This window comes from Loxodonta africana, chromosome 11 (genome assembly GCF_030014295.1).
Source record: "Loxodonta africana isolate mLoxAfr1 chromosome 11, mLoxAfr1.hap2, whole genome shotgun sequence".
NCBI lineage: Eukaryota > Metazoa > Chordata > Mammalia > Proboscidea > Elephantidae > Loxodonta > Loxodonta africana.
In genome coordinates, this window is record NC_087352.1 from 73,410,412 (window position 1) to 73,438,121 (window position 27,710).

General features: G+C 37.5%; 1 protein-coding gene across 8 annotated transcripts in view; it reads right to left on the minus strand.

Annotated features, from left to right (window-relative positions):
* DTNA (dystrobrevin alpha) overlaps positions 1-27,710 on the minus strand; it is a 450,980-nt gene that overhangs the window by 72,909 nt on the left and 350,361 nt on the right. For 6 of the 8 annotated variants that reach the window (XM_064294619.1, XM_064294617.1, XM_010586776.3 and 3 more), the window contains 4 exons: positions 24,923-25,028; positions 22,113-22,279; positions 19,598-19,722; positions 12,690-12,773 (listed from right to left, as the gene is read on the minus strand). In XM_064294619.1, the coding sequence (XP_064150689.1) occupies positions 12,690-12,773; positions 19,598-19,722; positions 22,113-22,279; positions 24,923-25,028 (482 nt within the window). Of the gene's footprint in view, positions 1-2,820; positions 2,914-3,466; positions 3,545-10,526; positions 10,617-10,686; positions 10,972-12,689; positions 12,774-19,597; positions 19,723-22,112; positions 22,280-24,922; positions 25,029-27,710 lie in introns of those variants that run through there. The other 2 variants (XM_010586773.3, XM_064294621.1) reach the window with 2 other exon arrangements.

A 27,710-nucleotide genomic window follows, 5' to 3' on the forward strand; every position in this document is an offset into this window, starting at 1 on the left:
TGCTTTTTTCTGAAATCAGAATGGTCTCCCTATAAGCATATAGAATAACTGCTCAGAACAAAACTTTTGCTCCAATTTTGCTGAATTTTGACTATTTTGAACGGTGGTTAGGAACTTGGGAGCAGATAAATAATGGTTAGAATTCCTCCTGCACTCCTTAAACTCCCTAAATTGATACCTTTCCTTATCTGTGAGGATGGTAGTTACTTACTCCATGAGCTTACTCTAAAGACAAGAAGAAATTATGTACATAAAGCTCTTAATACAGTGCTTAGCATGCGGCAAGTGTTTTTTTTAAAATGGTAGCTATTATAATTATTACCATTATTATGTATCTCACCATAATTGAGTAAAGCAATATAGCAATAAAGATGATAAAGGAGGTGAGGGATCACTACATTACTTCTGCAGTCCTGAGAGCTGTGAGGAATTGGTAGGATCTATTTTTTTTTAATTAAACATAAAGGAAAGAGAAAGCAAGATGAGAAACTGGAAAGAGAAGTTGGAATTTTTCTTTAAGGACAGAAAAAAGCTATTAAAAATATGGAGGGCAGCTATTAAAACAGAGTCAGCTTCCTTGAGCAGTCTTAAATTCTGCTTTGTTTTTAAAACACAAATCACATCCAGTTTTCATCAAGTAGATGTGAGGTGTTGCTGCTGAGACAGTTTTATGGCCTTAAATGACCATCAAGTCAATATGATTAATCACGTGCGGTAGGGAAAAAGGGCTGGTAATGACAAACTCTGAGCTTTTCTCTTCAGTGATTTTTTTTTTGGTTACAACTTTAATGAAGAAAAGGTCAAAGAAGAGCGGTAGAAGTAACTCGAGTGTGCTTCAAATTAGAGGGGAAGGAGATGGTGTGAGATTATATCATTGCCTTCAGACATGACTGAATCTGTATTGACCATATTCTTCTTTGAAGATTACTAATACCATTTTTCGTGATTCAGTACTTAGTTCTACTATTTCACCTATCCTATAACATTGGGGTACCAAACTCATTAGAAACGAGATTAAAACAATCACTCTTTCCTCTTGCAGTTTTGAGAGGCTGAGCTGTGAAAGTGGAGGTACTATTTGACCTAGAAGCCTGGAAAATCTGAACAAAGAGATGGGCTTATATCAGCTGAATAGTGCATTTTTATCTACTTAAAGAGTAGGGTATAGTTTAAAATGAAACTAGTGTGCTGCTAGTTATATACATATTTTAGATACAAGTTAAGAACAATATATAACTATTAAAACAAAAATGTTCATCAGTGTTATCACCTAAAGTCATCTTATGTACTACTCTTGAAAAATAGCTCTAAGGCATCAGAAGCAGGAATAGGAAGAAACTTTGGAAACAGTCGAGGAGGAAAGAATTCTAGAAACAAAGGGGTTTCTGACAATATCAAGCGGTGTGGTCAATGGGCACTGAGTAACGACTATTACCGTATATGTTTGAGAAACCTGTTTGAGCTTTTGGGTAATACAAAGGGTTAACGCACTTGGCTGCTAACTTAATGGTTGGAGGTTCAGTCTAACCAGAGGAGCTTCAGAAGAAAGGTGTGGAGATCTATTTCCAAAAAATCAGCCACTGAAAACCCTATGGAGCACAGTTCTTCTTTGACCCCCATGGGGTCTCCACGAGTTGGAACCAACTGGATGGCAACTGGTTAACTGGTTTTTGTGAAACAGCGGAGGAAAGGGGACCAGCTATGCTGAAGGGAATAAGTCAATATAAATCACTGGCTCACTTAATAGTTAAAACTGCCAAAAATCCACAAGCCCTTAGTTCAGAGAAAATTAGTGTTGTTAAGCAAAATTGAAATATTTCTAAAGAATTGGGTTTGCTAAGCATGTTTGTAAAACAGTCGTCTAAACTAGATTGAAACATACATATGATAAATATATGGTCTTTCCATCTACTTTCATTCGAATTGCAAATAAACATTTATTATTAAAATCAACTAACTTTAACCAATGGGATGAATCTCCTATGCCACAATAGAACAGAAAGAGAAAAACTTTATGAATGCCTTTATCCAAATACAAAAGACTACCTGAATTCCTAGACTGAACACACCTGAAAGTAAGCTGTGCATATTCTGGGACTTGAAAGGAGACTTTACTATGATGGTTACTCTGAGACATTTATAATAACAGAAGAGTTGAAAGACAATTTCTCCCACTCTTTTCATTTAATGGAGCCCTGGTGGCACTATGGTTAAGCTTTCTGCTGGTAACCAAAGGTTAGCAGTTGCAATCTACCAGTCCCTCTTTGGAAACTCTATGGGGTAGTTCCAGTTTGCCCTATAGGGTTGCTATGAGTCAGAATCGATTCAATGGCAATGAGTTTGGTTTGGTTATCATTGTTAAAGAAAAGATTTCCATTTTATTATCTCATCACATCACTCTTCCTCTTCTTTATTTTTATCTTAAATGAAAAGCAGCATTGTTTTCTAAATCTGCAGAGACACCCATGCCCTTGGAATAAGATGAATTCTTGCATCATTGTGCAGTAATTTAGCATGACACATGTGGCATAGAACTGACTGATGGGATCCAGAGTCTGGCATCCACCTGAATGCTAGTATTTAGCACAGCATTTATACAACTTCTTCCTTTAGTAAAGATATAAACAGGGATATGAATTCATGGTACATTAACTGGAAGTATTCAAAGTAACATCACAAAAAGACTTATTTGCATCAGTGAAAAAGTGCCTTAGTGACACTTCTGGCATCTATTGACTTTGTCCCTTGCTGAGACTAAGTGTCACCAGATCATATTGTCCCCCTCTCTAATGACAGTCAAGTGGCCAAACCTGCACTAACCATGATGGGTTGTTCCGAAGCATGTTGACATACAACCCGATGAGAACATGTTCATCTGCTAGCCTGTCTGCCACATTGAGGCTGTATTGTATCCTGAAATGGGGCAGGAGGAAAGAAAGGGTGTTGTTAGGACAGGTGGACAGAAATAGGCAGAACAGGTAGGAGTGAGTCTGTAGTAAGACAGGGATTTAGAAAACCAAGCAAGTAAAGGGAGAGCAGTAAGTGAAGTTCTATGAAAAACACAAGCAAGATCCAAGCAATGAAGTTCACAATTCCATCTCACCAACGTAAAAAACAAAGATTTCCATTTAGGTTAAGTAACTTTCAAGAAAACAGAGTCACATTCTTCAAACCACTAAGGCCAAGTAATTCATCTGAACAGTAAACACAGTGGGTTGCAAGCAAAGATAAAGTATCTTTTGGAAAATCAAAACTTCAGCTTCGCCGTTTGGAAAAAAAAAAAAAGAAAAGGAAATAAGGGAAAGTGAATAACAACACAGATGTGTCTACTGGAAATAACTATTCGGTGCTGTTAATTGGGTTATAACAGAACTGCTTTCAAACACAAAGCTTTTTTTTGGCAAAAGAAATCTCCATTTTTAGTTTTGTTAATTCAAGGTTCTGGCACACTCTGTCTTTAACTTACCCTTTGCCCTTCAGAAAAGCTGGAGCAGCCCTAGCCAGCAGTTTGTTCTGCTCTACTTCACTGTCCTTGGGAGGAGAGCTAGTTAATAAGACGGGAAAGCCAAGAAGAGCGTAAACACAGCAATGCATTCAAGAATAGAAACTGGCAACAGAAACTCCCAAGTCTAGATCCAAGCTCCATTTGGACAAATCTCTTATTATTTGGAAATGTTCAAGATGTTTTCAGATTTCCATAGAGTTCAACTACAAGCAGAAACCTGGCCTGAGAACCACAATTGTAATATAAAATGACAGTCACCACGAGCCCAGGTTTGACCTCTGCTATTTGCTTTACAAGCAAGCATTTATATTGCATATGCTTAGACATAATGGAAATTCACTCACATTCATTACAGCATACCCTGTAAACAGTTCAATAGCTCATTAAAGCCTGCCAGCCTTTAGATCCTTCTCAGGGAGTTCACCTTCACCAGCCTTCTCTAAATTCTCCAACTCCCTGTGTTGACTAGAGACTTGAAAATTACCTAGTTAGAGATTGCTGCAATATTAGAAGTGGCTTACTGGTCCAAGCATAAGTCACCGGACCTTGGATGTGAAGCTGTGAAGAAAATTTTTAGGGAAAAAGAGAAACAAAACTTTGAGCCTTATAAATATAAACGACATAGTGATATTTCCTTAAATTTGTGCTCTTCTTGACTATATAAATACATAGCTGGTAGATGCAGTCCCACCCATCCAGCAATTTTTTATTATTTTAGATTCGTTATAAAGAATGTTTATTTTATTTATTCATCTCTATGATAGTTTTTAAAATTTACAATGCAGTTTTATTGAAGTAACAATAGAAATAGAAATAATAATTAAACTGCAGTCAAGCCCAATTTCCAAGTTCTATTGTAATGAATAGGTGCGTTTCATTGGGAAATAAGGTATACATTCTTAGTATTACAATTGTACTGGTAACATGCTTAAAGAAACTGTTTCTTTGTAGGTGAATTAAGAATTTGCCCTACAATACCGTTCTACCTAAAATTACTTCTCCTATGGAGAATACAAAAAATAAACTGTCCAACTTTGAATACCAAGTGTTTAATTACTGGGCTTTAAATTTTGAGGTTTCACCATGACATTTCAAGAAGCTCTAAATCCACCATGTACATATAAGTGTGTGTGTGTGTGTATAATACATACGTATTTAGAGATACGCATACACATATATAAATTTATGGATGAGTATTCACATTAAATTACACACATTATAAAGAAAATTCTTGTTTTATAACAGGGTATGCTACAAGATTCCTTAAATAGTGAGGTCTCTGGTAAATTTAAAATCAGGTTTGTTTTATGATGGAATGTCTAGCATATAGTGGGCATTCATGTTTGTTGAGTGTATGCCTGCTTTTCACTCAGTTCTTCAGAAATACATTTATTATGCAAAGCATTGCTGTACTTAAAAAGCACAACTGCATATAAACAAAATTGACTTGAAAACTGGTATTAGATTAATGTTGTAGGATAACTTACTTTCCAGATGAGTTTAATGATTTATTTTTCAGCTTACTGATCTCCACTGTTGTATTAAGACTATTGAACCTACCTATCAGGGCCAAATAGCTATCTTAAATCATTATAGTTGATGTTTTCTGTGATGTACCATCATCCTATCAACACAGAATCCCACCTCTGTCTCCCGGCTCATACCCTTGTATGTTCATTACCCAGTAACTACAGTCTCCCTGGTACCCAACATCTTCTCCAGTTCTTTTTTCTAAACCCAAGATAGATGTACCTATTGTATAATTGATTTCAGATCCCTGAAAAACCACTCAAAACATGGTGTGAAGTATCAGTGAATTGAAATATCAGTTCTTCTCTTCAAATCATTTCCCTGCCCTATTACGCTTCTTTGCTCCTTGAATCCCAGAAGTCGTGGTGGTACCTCCTTAAATCAAAAACCTAATAATTATTCAGGTACAACCTTTGATGCTGAATGCATAAGAAGAAAAGAACCAGTAGAAAATAGAAACACAGGAGGATCAGGCTGTGTTCACTACAAATTATTCTGGTGAAATGATTTGTTGATAAAGCCCCAGATGTCCTGCTCCAATGCTTGGTCACTGGTACAGCTGACATCAGTATGGATGATGCAGGAGCCAGGTGGGGGTAAAGGAGCAGTTGCCCAGCTTTTCCTTTGGTGGTCTTAGTTTTTTTCTTTAATTCGTTGGGCCCCGCTACTCTTTCTTCTACTCCTTTTGCCCACTCCCCTCTTCTTTTCTCCCTTCTTCTTTCTAGGCCCTTCCTCCCTCAAATGGTTGAGAAGATGTTTTACGAATGCACATCTCCTTTCCTTTCAATACAATTTTCTTTGCCCGTAGTGACTTGAGGAAATTATTGAAATCCTTTTATTTTTCTTCTATCTTCTCACCAGACTCTCTGGAAAATATACATCTGTAAGCCTATGGATTGGGAAAACTAGTTCTTGGAAAATATGGGGTTTATACCATCTTCGTATGATCTCATGGAAAGAAATAATTTGTTTTGTTACAGCTCTTAATTTCTAGTGCCAGGAGCATTTTAGATTTTTGGTACAGACTTTCCTCATAGGTTCCGGACTTCCTAGAACAATCCTCAAATTCTTCTCTTCATCACTTATTTCTGAGAAGTTAAAAATATGACCATGTAGAGAGGAAGCCAACTGCATGATGAAAATAAGAAGAAACAAACAAACAAAAGAACTACCCTTTCAAAATGATATGGCTTAAGAACACAGATGGTTGGCTGTAAGGCAGGTTTCACTAAAAACTTGAGTCTTCCACCAGAATCTCTTCTGGTGCTCCTAAGGAGCTTGAAGAACAGAAGTTACAAAAAAAGAAATGTCTCCTGAGTTATAAAGGTAGTGATAATATGTTATTATGATCTCTCCAAAGCAATATAGTCTCACAACATTTTATATAATAATTTAGATTTTTAACCCTTCATTTTGTAGCTTCGCAGTTTGCTTGGGGTGACATTCCCTATTTATTGTAGACCTTGAGATCAGAACACAGGGACGCTGGGACCTACTTCCTTCTTAAGGAATGAGCACTTCTGGCATTTGAGTGTCAGAATGCAACAATGGCTTTCCCATCACTCCAGTTCTAGCTTGTTCTACACACCGAGTCCTCAAATCAAAATGCATCCTTCCTTTTAACTTCCGAAACTGGGAATGGCTTGGAGCTCCCCTTGACCACGGGTCATATGTCTTTTCTAATTCGAGCCCTGAAGTGAAGCTAGGCTACCGTTCCTAGAATTGTATGTAGACACATTTCTTTTCCTTACTGTCATTTTCTTTTCACAAGGCTCTTGCCAATTTATAGGGTATTCCTTTTCACACCTTATCATTAATGGGTATGGTGGCAATCATACTTGGAGGGTATGACATGGTAAACTGTGAAAATCACATGTGCTTCTAAAAGAAAAAAGACAATAATATTCCTTTAGATTTTTTTTCTTTTTCCCTTAAAAACTTCTCTATTTTCCCAGCAATTTCTTTTTAGACATCTGGAAAATAACATATTTAAATAGAAATGGTCTTCTTCCAAATTTTCTCTCTCCCTATCTCACACATACATACATACACACACACAATGGATTCTGGAAAGATAAGACAATTTCAAAATACTTCATATTTATTTACTTAAATTGTCCCTTAACATTGAATATATTTTTAAGAGCCACTTTTGCTTATGTTGGGTTACTGGGTAAAGAGTTTATTAGCCCTAAGTTTTCCCCGCCCCCTCTTCTTTTATTGAACATGATTTAAACTGTGGATGTGGCTTCCCAGATCAACAATTCTGTATAAACAAATTATGTATTATGAGATAATTCTTATCACAATGGTCAAAAGGAAAACAATATCTGAACAATGGCAATTTTAGAGTACATATTTTCATTTTCATTGATTCTTAAATGATGGAATAACTTGTGTGGTGTTTGGGCTTATAAAGAATGACTTGTAAAATTGGCTCCCCCTCCTTAAGTAACCATCGATTATGATAAAATTTGGCTTCTCACTATAAGTAATGGTAAGGTTAGCCAAGTAATTTAAATATGGTAAGAGTCTATGAGCCACTTTTGTCAAGAGATAATTGATTTGCTGAAAAATTCTGTTTTCCTTTCCTTTTCTAGCTTTCCATATCATAGACTGGAAATATAAAGTGTCACATAAACAAACAAGTATAAAAAATAGTCTCTTAGTGGGAAAACTGTGATTAATTCAGGCTCCTGTGAAAGTTGAACCATCTTGAGCAGGTACCAGAGAAGAAATAATAAGAAATTCTGGGTCATATTTGCTTCACTACATTTAGCACTATGTTGTCCCCAAGACAGAAAAGCAGCATCAATTGTAGTTTTGCCAAGAGAGTCTTTAGAAAAGTTTGCTGGGTACAGGGCATGCGTGGACAACTAAAGCAACTCTAGTAAGAGAAGAAAGGGGTGACTGTGCTTTTAATTACGCACTCATATTTTAGTATAGGCAATGTGTTAGAGTTGAGTGTGAAGACTGGTCTAACTCAAGCTTGAAAAAATCTAGCATGTTAGTGGAACTCTGGTGCAAAATGGGATAAAGAATTATCTGCAGGTAATTGTATACAACATGCCTCGAAAAAGAGAAACAAAGAAGAATGAAGAAATCTTCAAGGTAGTGCCAGGTGTAAATTTATAAATTTTATACCCATTTTTATGACCAAGAAGAGATCAACTTTAATTGTAGAAAAAAATTAGCCATGGAGAAAACTTTCATCTCTAATCACTTCAGATTACCAAAGCACAAATGTTTACAATTTAGTTTGAATATTTTAAGTCAGATCAGAAGCCTGGGTTGACAGGTAAAGAATCTTTGCGTAAGCAAAAGTGTTTGAAAAAACTGAAAAATATACAGTGAGTTGAGCTTTTCCTTGGTTGAAAATCCAAACCAGTCAACTCACTGACCAACCAGTCAACCAAAAGTAAAATAAAGTAACTCACAAAGACTGCCACACCGGGAAGAATCCAGATTTGAGAAGTGCTTAGGGTGGGTGGTGTGCCTTTCCCATATGCACTACAGAGCCAAATACTGTATCACTTATTAGACACTTGTTACTGTGACAAACCAGAAAATAACATGCTAGATTGTGTTGATACTCTACGAATTATAAGCAATTTTCTAATATTTGTAGAGTGGTAAGATTTAGCTAGGTGCTATATAACAGCCAAAGTGATTCTTTTTGTGGGTGGGTACAACTTTAGTAGTTAGAATTCTGAAAAGACTTGTGAATCCTTGAAGTGATTTTCTAATGCTGGAGGTAAAAGAATCTAGTCATTCAGATTTTCAGAGTGTCCTTATTGTGGCCAGTGAAGAAGATGGGTGATAATTAAAGACATTTGTTTTATATAGGAGAGGACAGGTCAACTTTTCTCTCCCATAAACTAGCTAAGGGTTTTGGTAAAATAATTAAGATTTCAAAAAGGTGGTACGATGCCAACAAAGAAAGTAGATATTAAGAGGCACAATGCTGTGAGAAGTGACGGATTTGGACCTGGATTTGCGGTCAGCCTTGCAATACAATTTGCAATACTGATACGCTATCTTTCATAAGCTTAGATAATGCTGCTGTCCCTGCACATATAGCCTTGGAGCTCTTATTCTAGGGGTGATGGTAGATTTCCATTGATCCAGTATTCTTTCTATAAATTCATGCATGCGTAAGTAAACAATCTAGGTTCAGGGATACAGTTTATGGTCAGGAAAATGAATGAGGTAAATTGGACCATGATTCGTATCATTAAACCCACATCCTACCTAAGTGCTAACTAGCATTGAGGGTGCATGTGTGTGCAAACATACACACACACGAACACAAGAAGACCTCAAAGGGCTAAGGGAGAAGGGCTTTGATAATCCCCTCTCTTCTTTCAAGTTTAGAAAAAGTGAATCAAATTTATAGCTAGAAAAAGATATAAGAACAGGGGATACAACAAATGATGCTGGTAACCAGAGTTATACACTCATAAATCTGTGCGAGGTAGATTACTAGAATGTCAAAAGACCTCAGTGATATACCCTAGTGCCTTTTGAAGACGACAGTGGTGCATCTAAGGGATCCTAGGTGAGTAATGCCAGGAGTTTGTAGTGAGAGATTCTGAGGTGGAGATTTCAATGCATCCTCACTCAGCTTTATCTTTCTAATATCTGTCACAGTGCAGATGCTTGAAAAGTCAGATAAAATATCTGTATGGCAAACCTCCTATGTTCTCAATGCTGCCTTAACACTGACAGGCATGGGTTTGACTTCTTTAGTTTATCCTATTTTAAAAGAGGCAGTTGGAGTGAGGTACGAGTAAGGACGGAGCTCTGGGTCATTTTTTGGTTCAGTTGCAATCATAGGAACAACAGGATCTCTAACTTACGCCTATAGCTAGCATGATGGACCTCTATCCATTTTAGTGCGTGGACATGGTTAAAAAATAAACAGTGGATCACCGCCAGTATGATCAAGTATAGGAATTAAGTGCTGATAGCATGAAACTGGTTTTGAAACTGTTACTTCCACAGGAATCTGATTTTGCCCTACCTGGGGAAAAATGGCCCAGGCCCAGTGGGACAGAAAGGTATAAAGCCTCGAGTCTTTTGCTCCAATAAGAACTAGCTACGTGACATTGTCCTAGCCTTGCCCAGTTAGTGCTAATGATCATTCCAAAGGCTCTTTAACTCAAGAGTCTTAGGAATCACCACCTGGGGTCTTGCAAACTGTACAAAAACAGAGATTCATCCGAACAAGAAGGTTCACATATACCTATCTCATATATAGTGGTGTGAGCCTATGAAATCAACTGGAATGCTATAAAATAAGTGGAAAAGAAAGAAAAGAGCCAAGTCCAGCTCAAGTTGGAAATTCTCAACAGAACGTCATTAAACCCCAGAAGATCTTTATCTCCCCCTGAAACATGCTACGAGAGGGTTTTAGTGATGGAATGGAACAACTAGCAGTCTAGCTATGGAACTACTACTACGATTAGTGACTCAGGGCTGGGATACTGACCGTTTGCCGTGGTCAAGCTGATTGACATACAGCTTTATGAGTGAATGCTCGTCAGCCACAGGGCTGGGTGCACTTATCCCCTCAGGTAACCTGAGGGATGCAAACAACGAGATCTCATTACAACCTCCCATGGACAGAGCAAGGCCCACTCAGAGAGGAATGACATTCAGTGTACACAGCTTTATTGAACAGCACCCTTAAAACAGAAACGAGAGGCCAGTCTCCGTGGCGATAGGAAGAACTGCAAGCTTTAAACAACATGTTCGTGGTTCACAGGGAACATTCCAAAAGGACTGAAAATGGGAAAAAAGGGAAATGATAATATTCTGGGTTAGTGGACACACTGGAGGAACCAGAACAGCTCAAAAAAGTATTATAGAGATATGTTAGAGTAGAGGAAGTCATGTTATCCATCTAGACGCATCCACCATAAGCACCGTCCGAGCTGAAATGATATAAAATGACCTTCAGTAAGGATGGGATCTGTCTTGGCTTGACATTTGCAGAATGCAGAGCTCCTTCATAAAAGCACAACATCTTTCTAAACATTATGTCAGGTCTTCCCTAAATAGATACACAGGCTCATGTTGCTCACAGAATTTACAGTTTGTTTTTATTTAATTATTTTTTTAAGAAAAGGTGGTTGGCTAGATTTGCTAGTGGTTCTGAAAAGGAACACTAATAAAAAATTACTGAAGCCTAAACCATATAATTTCACTGCGGATGTTTTGCAGTTCAATCGCCTCCTCATTTCCGTTTGTTACAGACTTGCTTAATTCATATCCCTGAAATGCCATGTCCTGCCACATTCTGTTTATTCTGCTAATTACAATTATGGGGAACATCTTTATCTCAGGTTCCTGTGATGTGCAAGTACAGGAACTCAGGGGAAAAATCAGCAGTGTTCCGAGTCTCGCTGTCTTCAAATTCTTACTAGAACATACTAAGATATTACAGTGAAATTGGTACCTTGAAAACACCTCTTCTGGGAAAAGACCAATGATGTTTGTTTTGTGAAGAATGAGGCTATACTTTATTTTTTTTTCCCTGCTAAAAGGCGTTTGAGGTCTTATGTTTCATTTCTCACTCCAGTTTTCCTTACCTTTGTTTCTGCTTTGCTGTGAGTATTCTTCTGGTACTTATAAAATAATTCTCTGGTGCTTTAGTCATCATATTTGATGAAACCACCGAGAGCACCTCTTGACCCCTGCATATTTCTAATGCATAACTCTTAAAGAAGTATCTTGTTCACCCTCTTTGTTCACCTGGGAGTGGATCTTGTACAAGAAGATGAGGTACATAGCCATCTTTTTTTTTTTTTTAAGTTCTTGTTATTATCCATGAAATTACTTATAAGGAAGCTACATTTCCAAGTTTGATCTTCAGTCTCTAGCCTCAGGAATCCCAGAGTTCACCAAAAAGAGGATTCTTTTATAACTGGAGCTTTAAATAATGAGATGTTTCACAGTGTATATGATAATACACCATTGCACCTCGAAATTCCAATTGCCTGTCTTAAATCGACCACTACAAGAGCTGTGAAAGTGACTTTCTCAATGATATATAATGCATGTGTGCCTGTAGTAAAATTTAAACATATCCCACATTCTTACTCTTGATAGATTATAAATGTCAGAAGTGACATTAATCCAAAAAGCCAACCAACCCAAAAAACCAATCTCATTGCAGTTGAGTCAATTCTGACTCAGCAACCCTGTAGGAAAGAGTAGAACTGCCCCACAGGGTTTCCAAGGCTGTAAGTCTTTATGGGAGTAGACTGCTACCTCTTTCTCCCACAGAGTGGCTGGTGGGTTTGAACTGCTGGCCTTTGGTTAGCAGCCAAGCACTTGAAACACTGTGCCACCAGGGCTCCTTAAAAAGACAACAGCTCTCTTCAAATCCATCCAAATGAATAAAATGAAAACCTATGACAGACATTTATGAACTAGTATCCGATAATTTTTTTTTGTTATGGTAAATATATGTAACAAAACATTTGTCACTTTACCATTTTTTACATGTACAATTCAGTGACATTAATTACGTTTATCATGTTGTTCAACCATTAACCATTATGTTTCTAATTTTTTACACTATTTTACTTGCCACAGAATCAAGGCTCATTACCAAAGAGAGAATTTATTTTATAAGATTGGAACTTACCTCCTGGTAATAAAAGGGCTTCCTGAGGAGGGAACAGAGTGGGAGAACAGGGTGTCATTCATGCTGGTTACAGGTCTGGGAGGCCTAAAACAAAGTATGGAAAATTAAAGTGAGTAAAAGCCACCAAAACAACAACAACAACAACAAAAACCTATCCTCCATCTCTCTGGGAAAGAGGCTGGAAAGATCAGAGTTCTATCTTGCCCAGGATCAAACATGAACTTTTACATTTTCAAATTAAATTCATTAAGTGTTTTGTTACAGATTGAATTAAGATATGTTGAAGCCCTAACCCATCCCCCCTCCTCTGTGACCTTGTTTGGGAATATGGTCTTCAAAGATGTTATCAGCTAACATGAAGTCATACTGGAGAAGGGTGGGTCCTAATCCAATATGAGTGATGCCCTTATAAAAAAGACACAGACAAAGAAGGAAGATGGCCACGTGAAAAGAGAATCGTAGATCGAAGCGATGCATCTATAAGCCAAGGAATGACAAGGATTGCCAAGAACCACTAGAAGCTAGGAAGAAGCAAGAAAGGATCTTCCCTTCCTCCCTAGAGCCTTCAGAGAGCATGGATCTATTGACACCTTGATTTTGAACTTCTAGCCTCAGATCAGAAACTGTGAGACAATAAATTTCTGTTTGTTTAAGCCACTAAGTTTGTGGTAATTTGTTATGGCAGCCCTAGGAAACTAATACATGTTTTAAAGTCACGTTTTCCTGAGAATACATAATCTCAGTTAAATATTGAGAGGAAGATCTGCAGAGATCACAGGAATGTTTATCCATGAGCTTTGAGCACTGACGTTTCATTTAGTCATAGCCTTGAATGGAACAAGCATTTTGAGGTAACCTTACGTGTATTGTCTTCTAAAGGGAGAATCTGTGAAAACTTGGTGATTATCAGAATCCATATCCTCTTGAATTTCTGACGCTTTACGAACTTCCTTCTGTGTACACCACGACCATTGTTCCTCTTCCAACATGACCAGTCTGGAAGGAACCTTAGCTATCTATAACTGGAAGGGTGCGAAATGGTATTGTGTTTTTTGTTCTAAGTGAAGATGCAATTAAACTCCACAAAGATTTACTAAGTTTCTACTATCTGGGTAATCCATATGGTAATGTATGAGGTGTAAGACTTTCCATAAAGTTTGCTTTTTTTTTTTTTACATGATGAGAGAAAATAGGGTTCAATATTCCTCAGAATTGTCCCTGGCCCTCACCACCTACTACATCAAGTCAGTCACCACCTGTCTTACTTTTCACCTCATGTCATTCTTTACCTATCACCAATGTCTTAGTTCTGGTAAAAAAAAAAAAAAAAAAAAAATACAGCTAAGGCCCCTATCTCATCTCCAAGCAGGTTTTAGTTTTATTTTAGCTTCCATGTAAGATATTCCATGGTAAGATGGGATGGGATTTAGAATTCAGAAGACGGAGGCGACGATGGAGCAGGGCATCATTCTGAGTCGGGAAATTTTGGTTTTGCTATATTTGACCTTGACAGTATAGGTATTTTTGAAGATGAGACATTAATTACGGTAGTCTGTGCAATCTATTTATGTACACGTGATTGAAACTCAAGTTTGTAAATGGTTTAACTTTTACTTTAGGAAACTAGTCAGTTTGGGATCCTACGAAGAAGACATTCAGGGAAAAAGGTAGATTATTTATGGGAATGGACATGATGCTATGCAGTTTTGAAATGTTAGTACTTTATACAAAACTTCACAGACATTTTTGCTTCCTGGTACCTGGTACTAAACTGTTTTCCGATTTTGTAAGACACGTTATTTGTTGGATGAGGTCAAAACCATAGGTGCACTATTTCATTTACTCTAAACAGGTTAGCGGAAATTCTGAAAACTATCTATCTTAGTGTTTTGCATTACTTATCTAGGATGTGTCTTTGATATAGGTGAGTAACACGAGGTTACTTTAAAACTAATTCTGCCTTGAGTTGAACCCCTTTATTTTAAAAGAAGGGTGCCAATTTTACACAAATGTCCTTTGTGAATTATAAAAGTCTATGAAACATCTTCATTGTAGTTTTGCAGAGTTGAAAAATAAAAATAAAAATTTACCCCACATTTGTCGTTTCCTTTTTTTTTTTTAACTTTCTCATCTTACCCTATTCTCCAGGAAATGAGAAAACAAGTGGTTTAGAATGTTTTTTAACTAGCTTGTTACTTTACTTAACCTGGTCACTGTCTACAAAGCTGAAATTGCAGCTCCACATTTATGAGTTCATTGTGAGACCCACAGTGGCGAACCATGGCACTGAATGGTGTCTTTGAGAGCAACTGAAATGGCTATTTCCTCAGTAATTAAATGGTAAGTTATCTTAATGAATAACTGGATCACATTGTGAATTTTAAACATATGTGGTCTTTCAAAAAAAAAAAGAAAAAGCTCCACAAGACAGGATAAGTCACAGGGAGGGGCCTTTTGTAAAATCTTCTTTCTGGACAAGACCTGGGGAACCTTCGAATCTCATAAACCAAAAGAACCACTCGTTGCCATCAAGTTGATTCTGACTCATGGTGAACCCATGTGTTACAGAGTAGAACTGCTCCCCAGGGTTTTTATGGCCGTAATCTTTAAGGAAACAAATCGCCAGGATTTCCTTCCATAGCACTGCTAGTTGGGTTCAATCTGCTAACCTTTAGGTTAGTAGGCTAGTGCAAACTGTGCCACCCAGGGACCTTTTGCATCTCTTAACCACTTATAAATCTTTGTAAGTGCACGGGGATGTTGGATTACTTACCAGGTATCACTTTTGGCAGCAAAAAATTGAACAGAATAAAGACTGTTAATCATAACATTTATAAGCAATATAATAGCTAAGAAGAGATGCCAAAATACCAAACTGTCACCACCTGCTCGTTTCTCCCTAAGGAATAAGTAATGACTGGAGGTACTTCTTTATGTATGTGTGTAAAATCCCTTGGCTGTAGTAAAACAAAGGTATTTTGAGTGTGTGACATGATTAATTCCCAATATGCAAGTGTGTGTGATCACAGTATTGTAATCTGTAAAAATTCTCTTGATTCAATTGCTATTTACTGCATCTAAGCCTAGTTGCAAAAGGTTAATTTAGCTCTGTACAAGTTAGACTGTACCACACTTTTGCCATTTTTCACACTTAAAAGTTGGAACTGAAGTATTATATAAGCAATGAAAAATATTTTCTGATTCATTTATTAGGTATTCATCAAGCATAAGCTATACATTTTTTTGTCTCAACTTACTACACTTATAATTTTTTTTTATACCTTATAACGACTGTTTATTGCTGAAGATTGGAGACAGTACCTGTGAGAGGACTTGCATCAATTTTAAACACAAATCACAAAAGAGCAAGATGTGTGCATTTAAGACTGTATAATCTTCAACATTAAATTCCATATCCATGGGCTCCATAACACTGTATATATTTCAGGAATGCATGAAGACATACCATTATCCCCCTCTTAAGAAATGTTTGCATTATACGTTTTTTAATTTGAATAGCATCTTAAAAGGATTTGCACTAATTTTCACCATTAACACACTCTTTTGTAGTAACAATGAAGAAAAATCCTTTGAGTCTATACTGTAACGCTGCCTCCCCAGTTCAGCCAGCACATGACTTAGAGTAGACTATGCCCACCAGTACTGCCAATGCTCACACCCCTACTCACTGTCCCTTCTTACCTTTATGTGTGTAAGTGATAGATGTTGGGATATTTTTATCAACATAGATGAATATGTTCAAAGAACAACAAACACGTGGTTGGCACCACAATGAAAAGATTAAGAAATAATTTTTTGGAAAAACTGCAAGGAAAAGTCAGTGACAGAGTAAAGATGACAGAGACAGGCCCACAGCTAGAGAAGATATGTTTATTGCCAGGGATGTTTCCAAAGGACATAGTCTTATATGTAAAACATACTTTCATAAGTCAAGTTTCTTACTGCAAATATTCTTTCACTATGATGATATTTCCTCTGCTTAAACCTTTCTGCCTTAAGGCATATTTGGAGTAAGAAATTAAGGACATTAAGTGGGGGTAGAGGGATTGGTGTATTTTGTTTCTTAAAAGTTTTGATCCACCTTATTTAATTGTACAGCACTGTATAAAAGTAGTATAATGGCTCATGATAAAAGAACATGCTTTGAAATGTCATATATTTCTGTTGAATTTTACAAAATTATATCTATGTACATTTAGAAGTGTGAATATTCACTAAATTCAGATACATGCGAATTATAGCAGATTAAGAGGGTATTCTTCTTTGTAAAAGATTAAAGTACAGCAACATTCGTTTTTCACTTAAATGGCCTTTATGTGCCTATGATAATTTCGAATAGCTAGAAGAGCAGCATATTTGAAAATTAAATGTCTTGGAAAATCCACCCTCCCGCCCCCAAAAGACATGGATAACTGTTTAGGGCAGTAGCATTTGGATAAAAAACAAACACAGAAAAAAATTTCTACAGCTAAAAATAGAAAAAACCCATTCTACTTTAACACAGATGGAACTTTCTGTTTCCAGAAGTTCTTGTACGTTATTTTGATAATTAAATATCTTGCACAATTTGCATTTTAAAATGAAAGACATTCACCCTGGAAAAATATATTGTCAGTGAGTATAGATCAGTATTTTGTCTCAATGGCAATTTTGAGGATCTGGTTAAATATATGAAACTTCTCTCAGAAAATACACACAGTTCACACATATATATATAGTATTTTGTATGAAATTTTACGTGAACCCTGAAATCTTTCCAGGGAACCCAAATTAAGAATCTGTTATGTAGATATTGCCCTCAGTTAATTCAGTAACACATCAGATCATACTGTTCCCATAAATTAAAGTTTAAAAAGTATTACTCATTAGCTAACTGAATAACTCTCATGCACACACATACCTACTGCGTGCAAGGCCCTGTGACATAATACTGAAGTGTGACTCACTCTGAAATTTCTTTTTACTTCACAGCCCCTCTTTTTCGCAAAGTGGGAGGCAGCACCCTAATTCCATTCTATTGTAAAGTTCTTAGAGCTGGGCTGTTCCCATCTATTTTATCTTGCTCACACTAAGCAGTGTAGCTTGAACGCTGCTCTCTGGGTGAAGCTGCTAGCAGGGCGGGTAGAAAGTGAGCTGGGGCAGAGCTCTGAGAGCACAGCCTTGCTCTCTCTTTGTATTCATCCCTCATTAGCAACTTCGTGATTGTTTTTAACTGGTGGTGAGGAGCAAAGTTGAGACCGTAGTAATCTCTTCCTCAGAAGGTCAGAGTAGGGGAACAGCTTGTATGAGGTAGCTTCTTGCAAGTGGTTGGTCCTTTGGGGACACTCGCACTTTTTTTTTTAATCTCTCCCGAACCCAGGTTTATTTTAAGGCTTATTTTTAGGGGCATGATTTCCAAAAAATAAGTTAACCACATTCTGCAGAATTTGTTTACATAGTTTTTTTTTTTTTTGATCCTTAGCCAGTGCCAGCATGTAAGCTAAGAAATAGGAGCCTCTAGACTATGTGCATTTGCTCAGGGGATTGATCCCTTGAAACACACTGAGGAGCAAACAAAATAAAGCCTCACAGTATGTACACAAAGCTCATAGACTTGAGGCAACACAAACCACTTGATGGTATTTGCTTAGGTCAATCAGAGAAAAGAGAACTGCTTTCTTGAAGATCTCATTTCCACCACAGTGCCTCTTAGGGATCATATTCTGAACTACCAGAAACTTTGCATTGGTGAACTTCTAATATCAGTAGGTCTAGTCATCCCACCTCTTGATGTCAACATGCAAACATGGGACTTGCAGTACAGCAGGTCCCTCTGAACTGTGAAAAATCAAAGACAGTATATAAGGAGGGGCACCCACCTATCCTAGAGGTATTCAGAGGCACCTGTGACTACATAATTCCTAACGGTTCACAGAAGCAAGCAATGCGCTTCTTCTTTTGTGCCCAAGATAATAACGAGGAAGAAACTTTCTTCTACTTCATTGTTGTTGTTCTGTGCCTTTGAGTCATTTCACAGTGACACTATGTGACAGAGTAGAACTGCCCCATAGGATTTTCTAGGCTGAAATCTTTATGGGAACAGATCACCAGGTCTTTTATCCCGTGGAGCTGCTGGGTGGATTCAAACCACCAACCTTTCATCCACCAGCCAAGTGCTTAACGGTTGCACCACCAGGGCTCCTTTTCTTCTGCCTAAGCTTCCTCCATTATCCTGAGAGAGACTCTGGGCATGAGGCTTCTCTGGAAGGTGGAAGGGATGAGTGGTAGTACCATTCCCTGGTCCACCTCCTGCAAACTCATATGTACTTTGGAGAAAATTTTTTGAAATAATCCATTTGTGGTTGTTTTGATGACTTTTCCCACTGACTGTCCTCTTCGACCCTCCCCTGCTCAGGCTATGTTGCTTTTAAGGTTATGTAGCTTGGAATTAAAACAAAAAAAAAAGAAGAAGAAGAAGCAATTTCTGGGTTTCTGGAATTTTTAAGATGACTGGCTTTGCAGAGACATGAAATAAAGAGCTTTTATATTTGTGACTGAAAGCACATATGATGTTAAGACATAATATGCTTATAATTTTCATACCATGGTAATTCCACTGACTGTTAACTTCCAGTTGTACAAACTCCACTAACATCCATATGTTATAGCTATGCTTTATGAATAGCTTCCACCTGGGTGAATTATGTTAGTATTGCATACCTTACTTGTCCAGCTGGGCAGAAGTACTACATACCTCAGCATGAAAACATATGACATTACTTTTATTCTTTTTTAAATTAAATTTGAAAACTTGGTCCCTGACAAACGATATAAAATTGACTTTGTATGGATCCAGACCTATGTCAGTGAAGAAAGATGCTGCTTAATCTGGAGGCAGAGATACTCACACGATGTGAGCCAGGTTGAGAGGTTTCTCAGGCTGGTCAGGGAACATGGGGTGCAGAGGTTCACGGCTGGAAGCACAGCTCAGAGACTTGCTTAATGCATTAGTTAGCTTCTTAGCAGGTGATTTCTGGAAAGAACAAGAAAGGTAGAAGTAATAAGAAATAACATCTATGTTAATACTTTATCAGATGCCTTGCTTTTCATAATAGGTAGACATTCATTTGTTCATTCAAGAAATCCTTCTTGAGTAACTTCTATAAGACAGGAAAGGAGCCCTGGTGGCACACTGGTTAAGCATCTGGAATGCTTACTGAAAGGTCAGCGGTTGGAACCCACCAACCACTCTGTAGAAGAAAAATGTGGCAGTCTGCTTCCATAAAGATTTACAACCTTGGAAACCCTACAGGGCAGTTCTGCTCTGCCCTATAGGGTTGCTATAAGTAGGAATCAGCTTGATGGCCATGGTTTATAAGACAGGAAGTTTGCTGGATGCTGGGGATAGAGTGTTGGAGGAAGCCACTAGGTTACCTGTCCTCCTACTGCTTAGTGTTAGCAAGTGCTGTGATAAATGCAAGCTCTTATTGTACATGGGACCCATGAGCTGGGAGTTAATCGATCAGCAGGAGTCTTGCTTGACAAAAACTCAGGGGAAAGAGAAGGGAATTCCAGATGGAGGAAGCAGCAACTGCAAAGAGAAGAAGAAGAAGAGACCAGATCCTGGAGAGGAAAGCAAGAGGCAGATCATCAAGGTTCTTATACTCCACATAAAGGACTGTAGTCTTTATCTCAGGGGCAGTGGAAGCCAATGAGACATTTAAATCACAGGAGTGACAGGATCAGGCCTGATTCTGGAAGAATTGCTCTAGCTTAAGTACAGAAAAAGGTCTGGGAGGGGATAGGAGTGGAAGGAGGGTGATGAGCAGGAGTTTTCGCAGGTCTCCAGGTGAGAGGTGTTTCAGGTGTGGCCTAAGGCATCCAGTTAGAAGTAAAAGTGGAACTTAAATCTGAGTCTTCAGAGGGCAAAGTCCTCTTTCATTTAGGTAAGTGGAATGTTTATCTTAAAATTTCACATCCAAAATGATAAAAAAACAGTCTACTAATCAAATAAATCTTTAACCAAAATTTACCTTTCCATGAGAAGTCATTTATAATTTTGTCAGTTCTTTTAAATCAGACAGTCCATAACTGCTATTATTCTGAAGTGATTTTTGTTTTCATTATTTAAAGAGGCTCCTTATGTGGTTTTAACATGTCTGACAGTGAAATATGATTGGTCTTCAAGCACCAACACTCCAGGATTGGGATAGAAGAAGTTTAAAGTTTGGTAATAGGTTAACCGTAAGAATATAAAAAGTGTTCTCTCCTATCTTCTATAATGAATTGTATTTCATGATCTGGGCTAATATTTCTATCCTCAGCATATGACATAACCAAAAGGGAGGGCAGCACTCAAACTGGCACGAAGCCTTCAGCAGATGCTGCCTTAGTGAAGAACTGTTAGTTGAGTTCGGAATCTGACAGGCGATAATAGCATGTTTACACTGAATCTCAGTTCCTAATAGTAATCCTTAGAAAGAACATTCTGATTTAAAATGCATATTCTCAAGATTTTCTTTTCTTAATGAACAATCAGTTAAACTTTAAGTGAGTATCGGTTGAATTTTAACACATTAAAATATAGGCAAAATCATAAAAGGTTTTTTTTTTAATTGTTTTGTTTTAGGTAATCAAATTATTCCAAGAGGGACTGGCAGGAGCCGATGGCACATGCCACAAAAAACAACCTATATGTAGAACAATATTTTAACAGAAGCAAAGAGCAGCATCATTGGAGCTTAACTGAGACAGAAATGAGCAAACTGTAAACCATTTGAACAGCAAGCACACTGAGATAGTCTAACTTTTCTTACTGACCCAGTGCCCTGTGCAAGAAAATACATCTACCACATGAATAGGCACTCACAGGTCACCTTTAGCAATCCGGTCATTCAGGCTGTTCATGAAAAGACAATTTGCTAATATAACCACGATCCTCCCAGCCCTGCAGAAAAGTAAAATCAAATGGTATCATTAAGCCCACACTCCCACCCTTGTTTAAGTTCAAAAATCTTAGAATTCCAGAATCTAAGGAAAAAAAAAAACTAACAATAATTTTTAAGCAATTCCCACAAAAAAACAAAATAAGGAAAAAAGCTTAACTTACTGTGAAAATAAGATTATGTTCCAGAAGGTATCTGCTGTTCAGTTGTTATGTAAATTAGTAATGAATTATCTGTATTCCAGCAAGTAACACAGTTTGAGTTTTCCTATAGTTTATGTCCCAGGAAGCCACATTAGGCTCAGATATAATAAGAGATTCCAGTAAGGCAGGATGGGGAGGGGGATAAGGGAAGGAGTGCTAGACTTGGGGTAGAAAATAAGTTTGTTCCTTAACTCTGTCACAATCCTTGATATTTCCTTTCATCTTGGGCAACGCTCCCACATCCAACTGTAAGTATGGCATGGACCTTGCCTTACCCATGACGTGTACTCTTTCATTTGGTGCTGGTTGCTGTGGGAACCGCTGGCATGTCCCCTCCAGAAGCAGTCCTGACAGAGCTGGTAATTGTGACACTGTTGGCATCGGTAGCGAAATCCCATCATACTCTCACTGTGGCAGTAGGAACACTCAACTGGATGGAAGACTAGGGAGAAATAAATGAAGAAGGAAATTTAAAAAAAGAATGAACATAATAAGGAAACATATAGCTTAATAGAATTGGATTTTTCTGCTGTGTGCCATGACTTTAGATGATGGTCAGTCTTGGCTGAGAGAAGTATTAAGTTTATTATTCCTGAAATCTTAACAACCATTTCAAGCATGTGTGTGGGGGTGGAAGAAATGAAATCGTGATAGAGAATGGGTGTCTGCTTAACACAAATCTCTGTAATGCCATTTGCTCTCTTTACTCCCATCTCTTACACTACAAGAATATAAATGACCCAAACCAGCTGGTCTTTCCAAAAAACTGCTCTCTGTCTCCAGGAGACCAGGACAGCTCAGTGGGAGACTCAGAAACACAATGGATGAATACAGCTGACTGTCCAGAGGGTAGAGAGCAAGTATTAGAGGAATGGAGAATGAGAGAAGGAAAAGGAAAGGGGGGTGGGGGAAGAGTAGAAAACCTGGAGGAGAGTAATGAGTGACTTTCAAAAACCGGGTGGCTAATGGAATGGCTACTTAATGACTGACATTGCCTTCATCTAAGAAACAGATTTTTTTCTTTCCTGAGGCAGGTGGATTAAAAAACAAACAAACAAACAAACCCGTTGCCCTCAAGCTGATTCCGACGTACATATCGACCCTACAGGACAGAGTAGAACTGCCCCACAGGGTTTCCAAGGAGCAGTTGGTGGATTCAAACTGCCAGCCTTTAGGGTAGCAGTTGAGCTCTTAACCACTGCAGTGGACAGGGGCCCCGAAAGATATTTATGTTATATGAATATAGTTCTGATTCAGATAGTTCAAAAAACACTTAACTTTCTTTGGCAGAAAATTCAATTACCAAGCAGGCAAGGTAAAATATTTGAGATTTGAAGTTAATAATCAGATCCAAGTAATTACGTACATGCTATGAAGTAAAGAGATTAAAATAACAACATCTCTTGCCTTGGGTAAAGCTATTCTCTGGCTAGCCATTCAGGAAAAACAATGCAAATCAGAATAAGTGAAGATAAAAAGTAAATTGTAAAAAAATAAGGACATAACCATTTTTTAAAATCTCTTATCCTCTGAACAAGCATCATATCCTCTTTTTTCTGGCCGTTGGGAGATGGGGGTGGGAACTATATCTAGGGACAACCTGTATCTGGGACAGCGCCTAGGAAACCCATGTCCTACAACAGGAAATATTAAGAGAGAAGTGATGACATGACAGCTTTATGGTTGGAAAATGACTAGTTCTGGAACTGTTAGCAGTAATACGAACTGGTTCTGTATGACGGTATGATCTGGACCTCAAATGCTCTTTGCTTCTGCATATGGATAGGAAGAAAATATCTACGATCACGAGCGACTGCAGAGAAACTGGAAAATTCATTCTTTAAATTTTCTTCATGAGCAAAACAAGATAATTTTTAGATAAGTTTTAAGCTAAAAGAGATGATAAAAGCAGATTCTGAAAGTTCTGAAAGGGAATTCAAAATTAGGCTAATTTTAGCCTCAATATGTATTAACATGAAACCCTGGTGGCGTAGTGGTTAAGCGCTACGGCTGCTAACCAAAGGGTCGGCAGTTTGAATCCGCCAGGTGCTCCTTGGAAACTCTATGGGGCAGTTCTACTCTGTCCTATAGGGTCGCTGTGAGTCGGAATCGACTCAACGGCACTGGGTTTGGTTTTTTGGTTTTGATGTATTAATAAAATATATAGAAGTTATGATTCTTAGAAAGAGATACAGGGTAAATCACTTTCTATTCAAGTTTCGGGAAATTTCAGGTTAAATCAAATAATAAACAAGAACAACTAAAGATTAGATGGACCCTGCTGGCACAGTGGTTGAGAGCTCTGCTGCTAACCAAAAGGTTGGCAGTTCAAATCCACCAGCTGCTCCTTGGAAACCCTATGGGGCAGTTTTACTCAGTCCTGTAGTGTTGCTATGAGTCAGAATTGACTCGACGGCAATGGGTTTGGTTTTGGGTTTTAACGATTAGATGGAGGCAATAAATTGTTCCATGTTTAAATTTATTTAAATTTTGTTCAGAACTATATTTCATTTTAAATTTGGATATGCCAACAGTAATTGATTTTTATGATAGAAATAGCTGCCTTCATAAAAAAATCATGTTACAAAAGCTACACTACTATTTTACAGAACTACAACTATTGAAAGTTTAGTATTTGGAGCATATGATGGAAGATTAGCAGGGAGCTACCACCCAATCTTTGCCATTTCCCCCACCTATTCTTGGCCAAGCACTTAGGAAGAAACCATCAGTGTCATGTATAGCAATACTGGAAATTCAGATCTAAAACAAATAACAGAAAATGTCACATTCTTTATAGAGGTTCTTCTCCTTCTGCTCTTCCAAGTCTTTAAGCCACATCTAACTTGTAAGTGATAGGTATGCGATGAGATTTGATCAAATTTTAGAATGGACAGTCCTCCTATAAGCCCTTACTGATCAGGGAGAACATTTAGTTCTATATACATACTAAACAAAATAAAAAACAAAACAAGAACTATTAAATAGACTTCCTAAAACAATGACCTTGACATAATAAATGTAGACCTGATGGTTTAATTTCAATAATTTAAAAAGTTGTCTTTGTTCAGTAGTAAGTACTTACCATTTTCTACGTTTGCCAGTCGATGCAGAAGGGGCAACCAGACCAGGCACTGGGGAGGAGGATCAGACATAAGTGTGTCCAAAAAAGCATTTAACGTGACTTTTTTCTGCATCAGAGACAAGCAAAAATCAAGAATAAGAGAGAATAATCTTAATCTACCTGGAAGGCAAGTCTTTGAGGCTAAAGAAATAAGGCATTCAATTAACCTCTGATACGAAGAAATAAGATTTGTCAACCGTGCTATTTAAGCTGGTTCAGGATTTGATACATTGATTGCTTTTTATACTTAAATATACGCAGGAATTTATTATCTCCACTGAGGCTCAGTCAACATCTTCAAAATGAGAAAAACAGTTCTAAGAGCATCACTTTCATATATGAGGGACTGTACAAAAAAGATGGAGAGAAATTCTCCACAGAATTTTACCAAGTATAAAATTCCCATTATCAGTCAGTCCTCTAAATTTGTAGAACCACTTCTCTTTCAAACTTTCTCAACTTCTGTAAGTACTAAATATTTAGTAGTTAATGTGAATGGCATATTATACAAGATTAGTGCAATACATAATCCTTTAGAATGAATACTTTAGATTTTTAAAAATTCTCTTCTCTCCTTTCTTCCAAACAAGTTGCTGTTGAGGAGATTCCAACTCATAGTGACCCTATAGGACAGAGTAGAACTGCCCCATAGGGTCTCTAAGCAGAGCCTGGTGGATTCGAATTGCTGACCTTTTGGTTAGCAGCTGTAGCTCTTAACCACTACGCCACCAGGGTTTCCATATATATATATATATGTATATATATGTGTATATATATGTATATATGTATATATATACACACACATATATATATATGTTTCTTTTGAAATGACAAAGATAAAATATTGATTTAGATTTTTTTTAATATGAATGATAAAAATACATATTTATATGTAAAATAATTATTTTATTTGAAATTTAGAATTCAAATATGAAAGTGGATGGGGTGTTAAGAGCAACAGTTTAATTTTTCAGATAAGAAAACAGTTTTGAAGTGGTAAAGTATCTCTCAAAGCCCACAGCTTACTATCAAATGAACTAGTACTAGCACTTGTAATTCACAAAACATTTGTTTTTTTACTCTTTAATCTTTTATTCTGAGCATTTACTTATAATTTTAGCTTTTCTTCATAATACTAAAGAGCTTAAACTTTTAATAATAATCTTGATAGGATTGATATCAAGATTATTATTAAAATATATATTTTATAAAACATAAGCAATGAGACAGTATTTAAAAAAGGTTAACACAATTCAGAGGTGGTGTAGTGGTTAAGTGCTCATCTGCTAACCAAAAGGTCAGTGGTTCGAACCCACCATCCACGGGAGAAGGGTGTGTGACAGTCTGCTTCCATAAAGATTTGCAGCTTTGGAGGCTAAAAGACACATGAGGAAATGCTCGTGATCACTAGCCATTAGAGAAAAAAAAATCAAAACTACAATGAGAAACCATCTCATGCCAACATTACTGGCACGAATCAATAAAACAGAAAATAACAAATGTTGGAGAGGCTTCGAGGAGATTGGAACTCTTGTGCACTGCTGGTGGAAATGAAAGATGGTACAACCATTTTGGAAAACAATATGGCACTTTCTTAAAAAGCTAGAAATAGAAACACCATACGATCCAGCAATCCCACTCCTAGGAACATATCCTAGAGAAAGAAGAGCTGTCACATGAATAGACATGCACCCCCATGTTCACTGAAGCACTATTCACAATAGCAAAAGTGAACAGTGCTTCAGGAAATAATCTAAGTGTCCATCAACAGATGACTGGATAAAGAAACTATGATACATACACACAATGGAATATTTTGCAATAAAGAACAACCATGAACCTGCAAAATATCTCACGACATGAATGAATCTGGAGGGCATTATGCTGAGTGAAATAAGACAATCACAAAAGAACAAATACTGTATGAGACCACCATTATAAAAACTCATGAAAAGGTTTATACACAGAAAGAAATAACCTTTGATGGTTATGAAGAAGGGAAAAAACACTAGACAATAGATAAGTAGTTACTTTGGTGAGGGGTTAAGACAGTACACAACACTGTGAAAGTCAGCACAACTTGACCAAGGCAAAGTTATAGAAGCTTCATAGATACATCCAAACTCATTGAGGGACCGAATTACTGGGCTGAGGGGTGGGGACCATGATCTCAGGGAACATCTAACTCAATTGACGTAACATAGTTTATAAAGAAATTGTCCCATGTCCTACTTTGGAGAGTAACATCTGGGGTCATTAAAGCTTGTTAGCAGCCATCTAAGACACTCCACTGGTCCCACCTCATCTGGAGCAAAGGAGAATGAAGAAAACCAAGATACAAGGGAAAGATTAGTTCAAAGGACAAGTAATGGACCACAAGTACCACAGCCTCCACCAGACTGGGCCAGCACAACTAGGTGATGCTTGGTTACCACCACCGACTGCTCTGGCAGGGATCACAATAGAGGGTCCTGGACAGAACTGAAGAAAAATGTAGAACAAAATTCAATCTCACACACACACACACACACACACACACACACACACGCAAAATATCAGACTCACTGGTCTGACAGAGACAGAAGAAACCCAGAGAGTATGGGCCCCGGACACCCTTTTAACTCAGTAATAAAGTCACTCCTGAGGCTCATCCTTCAGCCAAAGATTAGATAGGCCCATAAAACAAACAATAATACACATACCTCAAGCATGCATACAAAACTAAATAGGCACACCAGCTCAGGGGCAG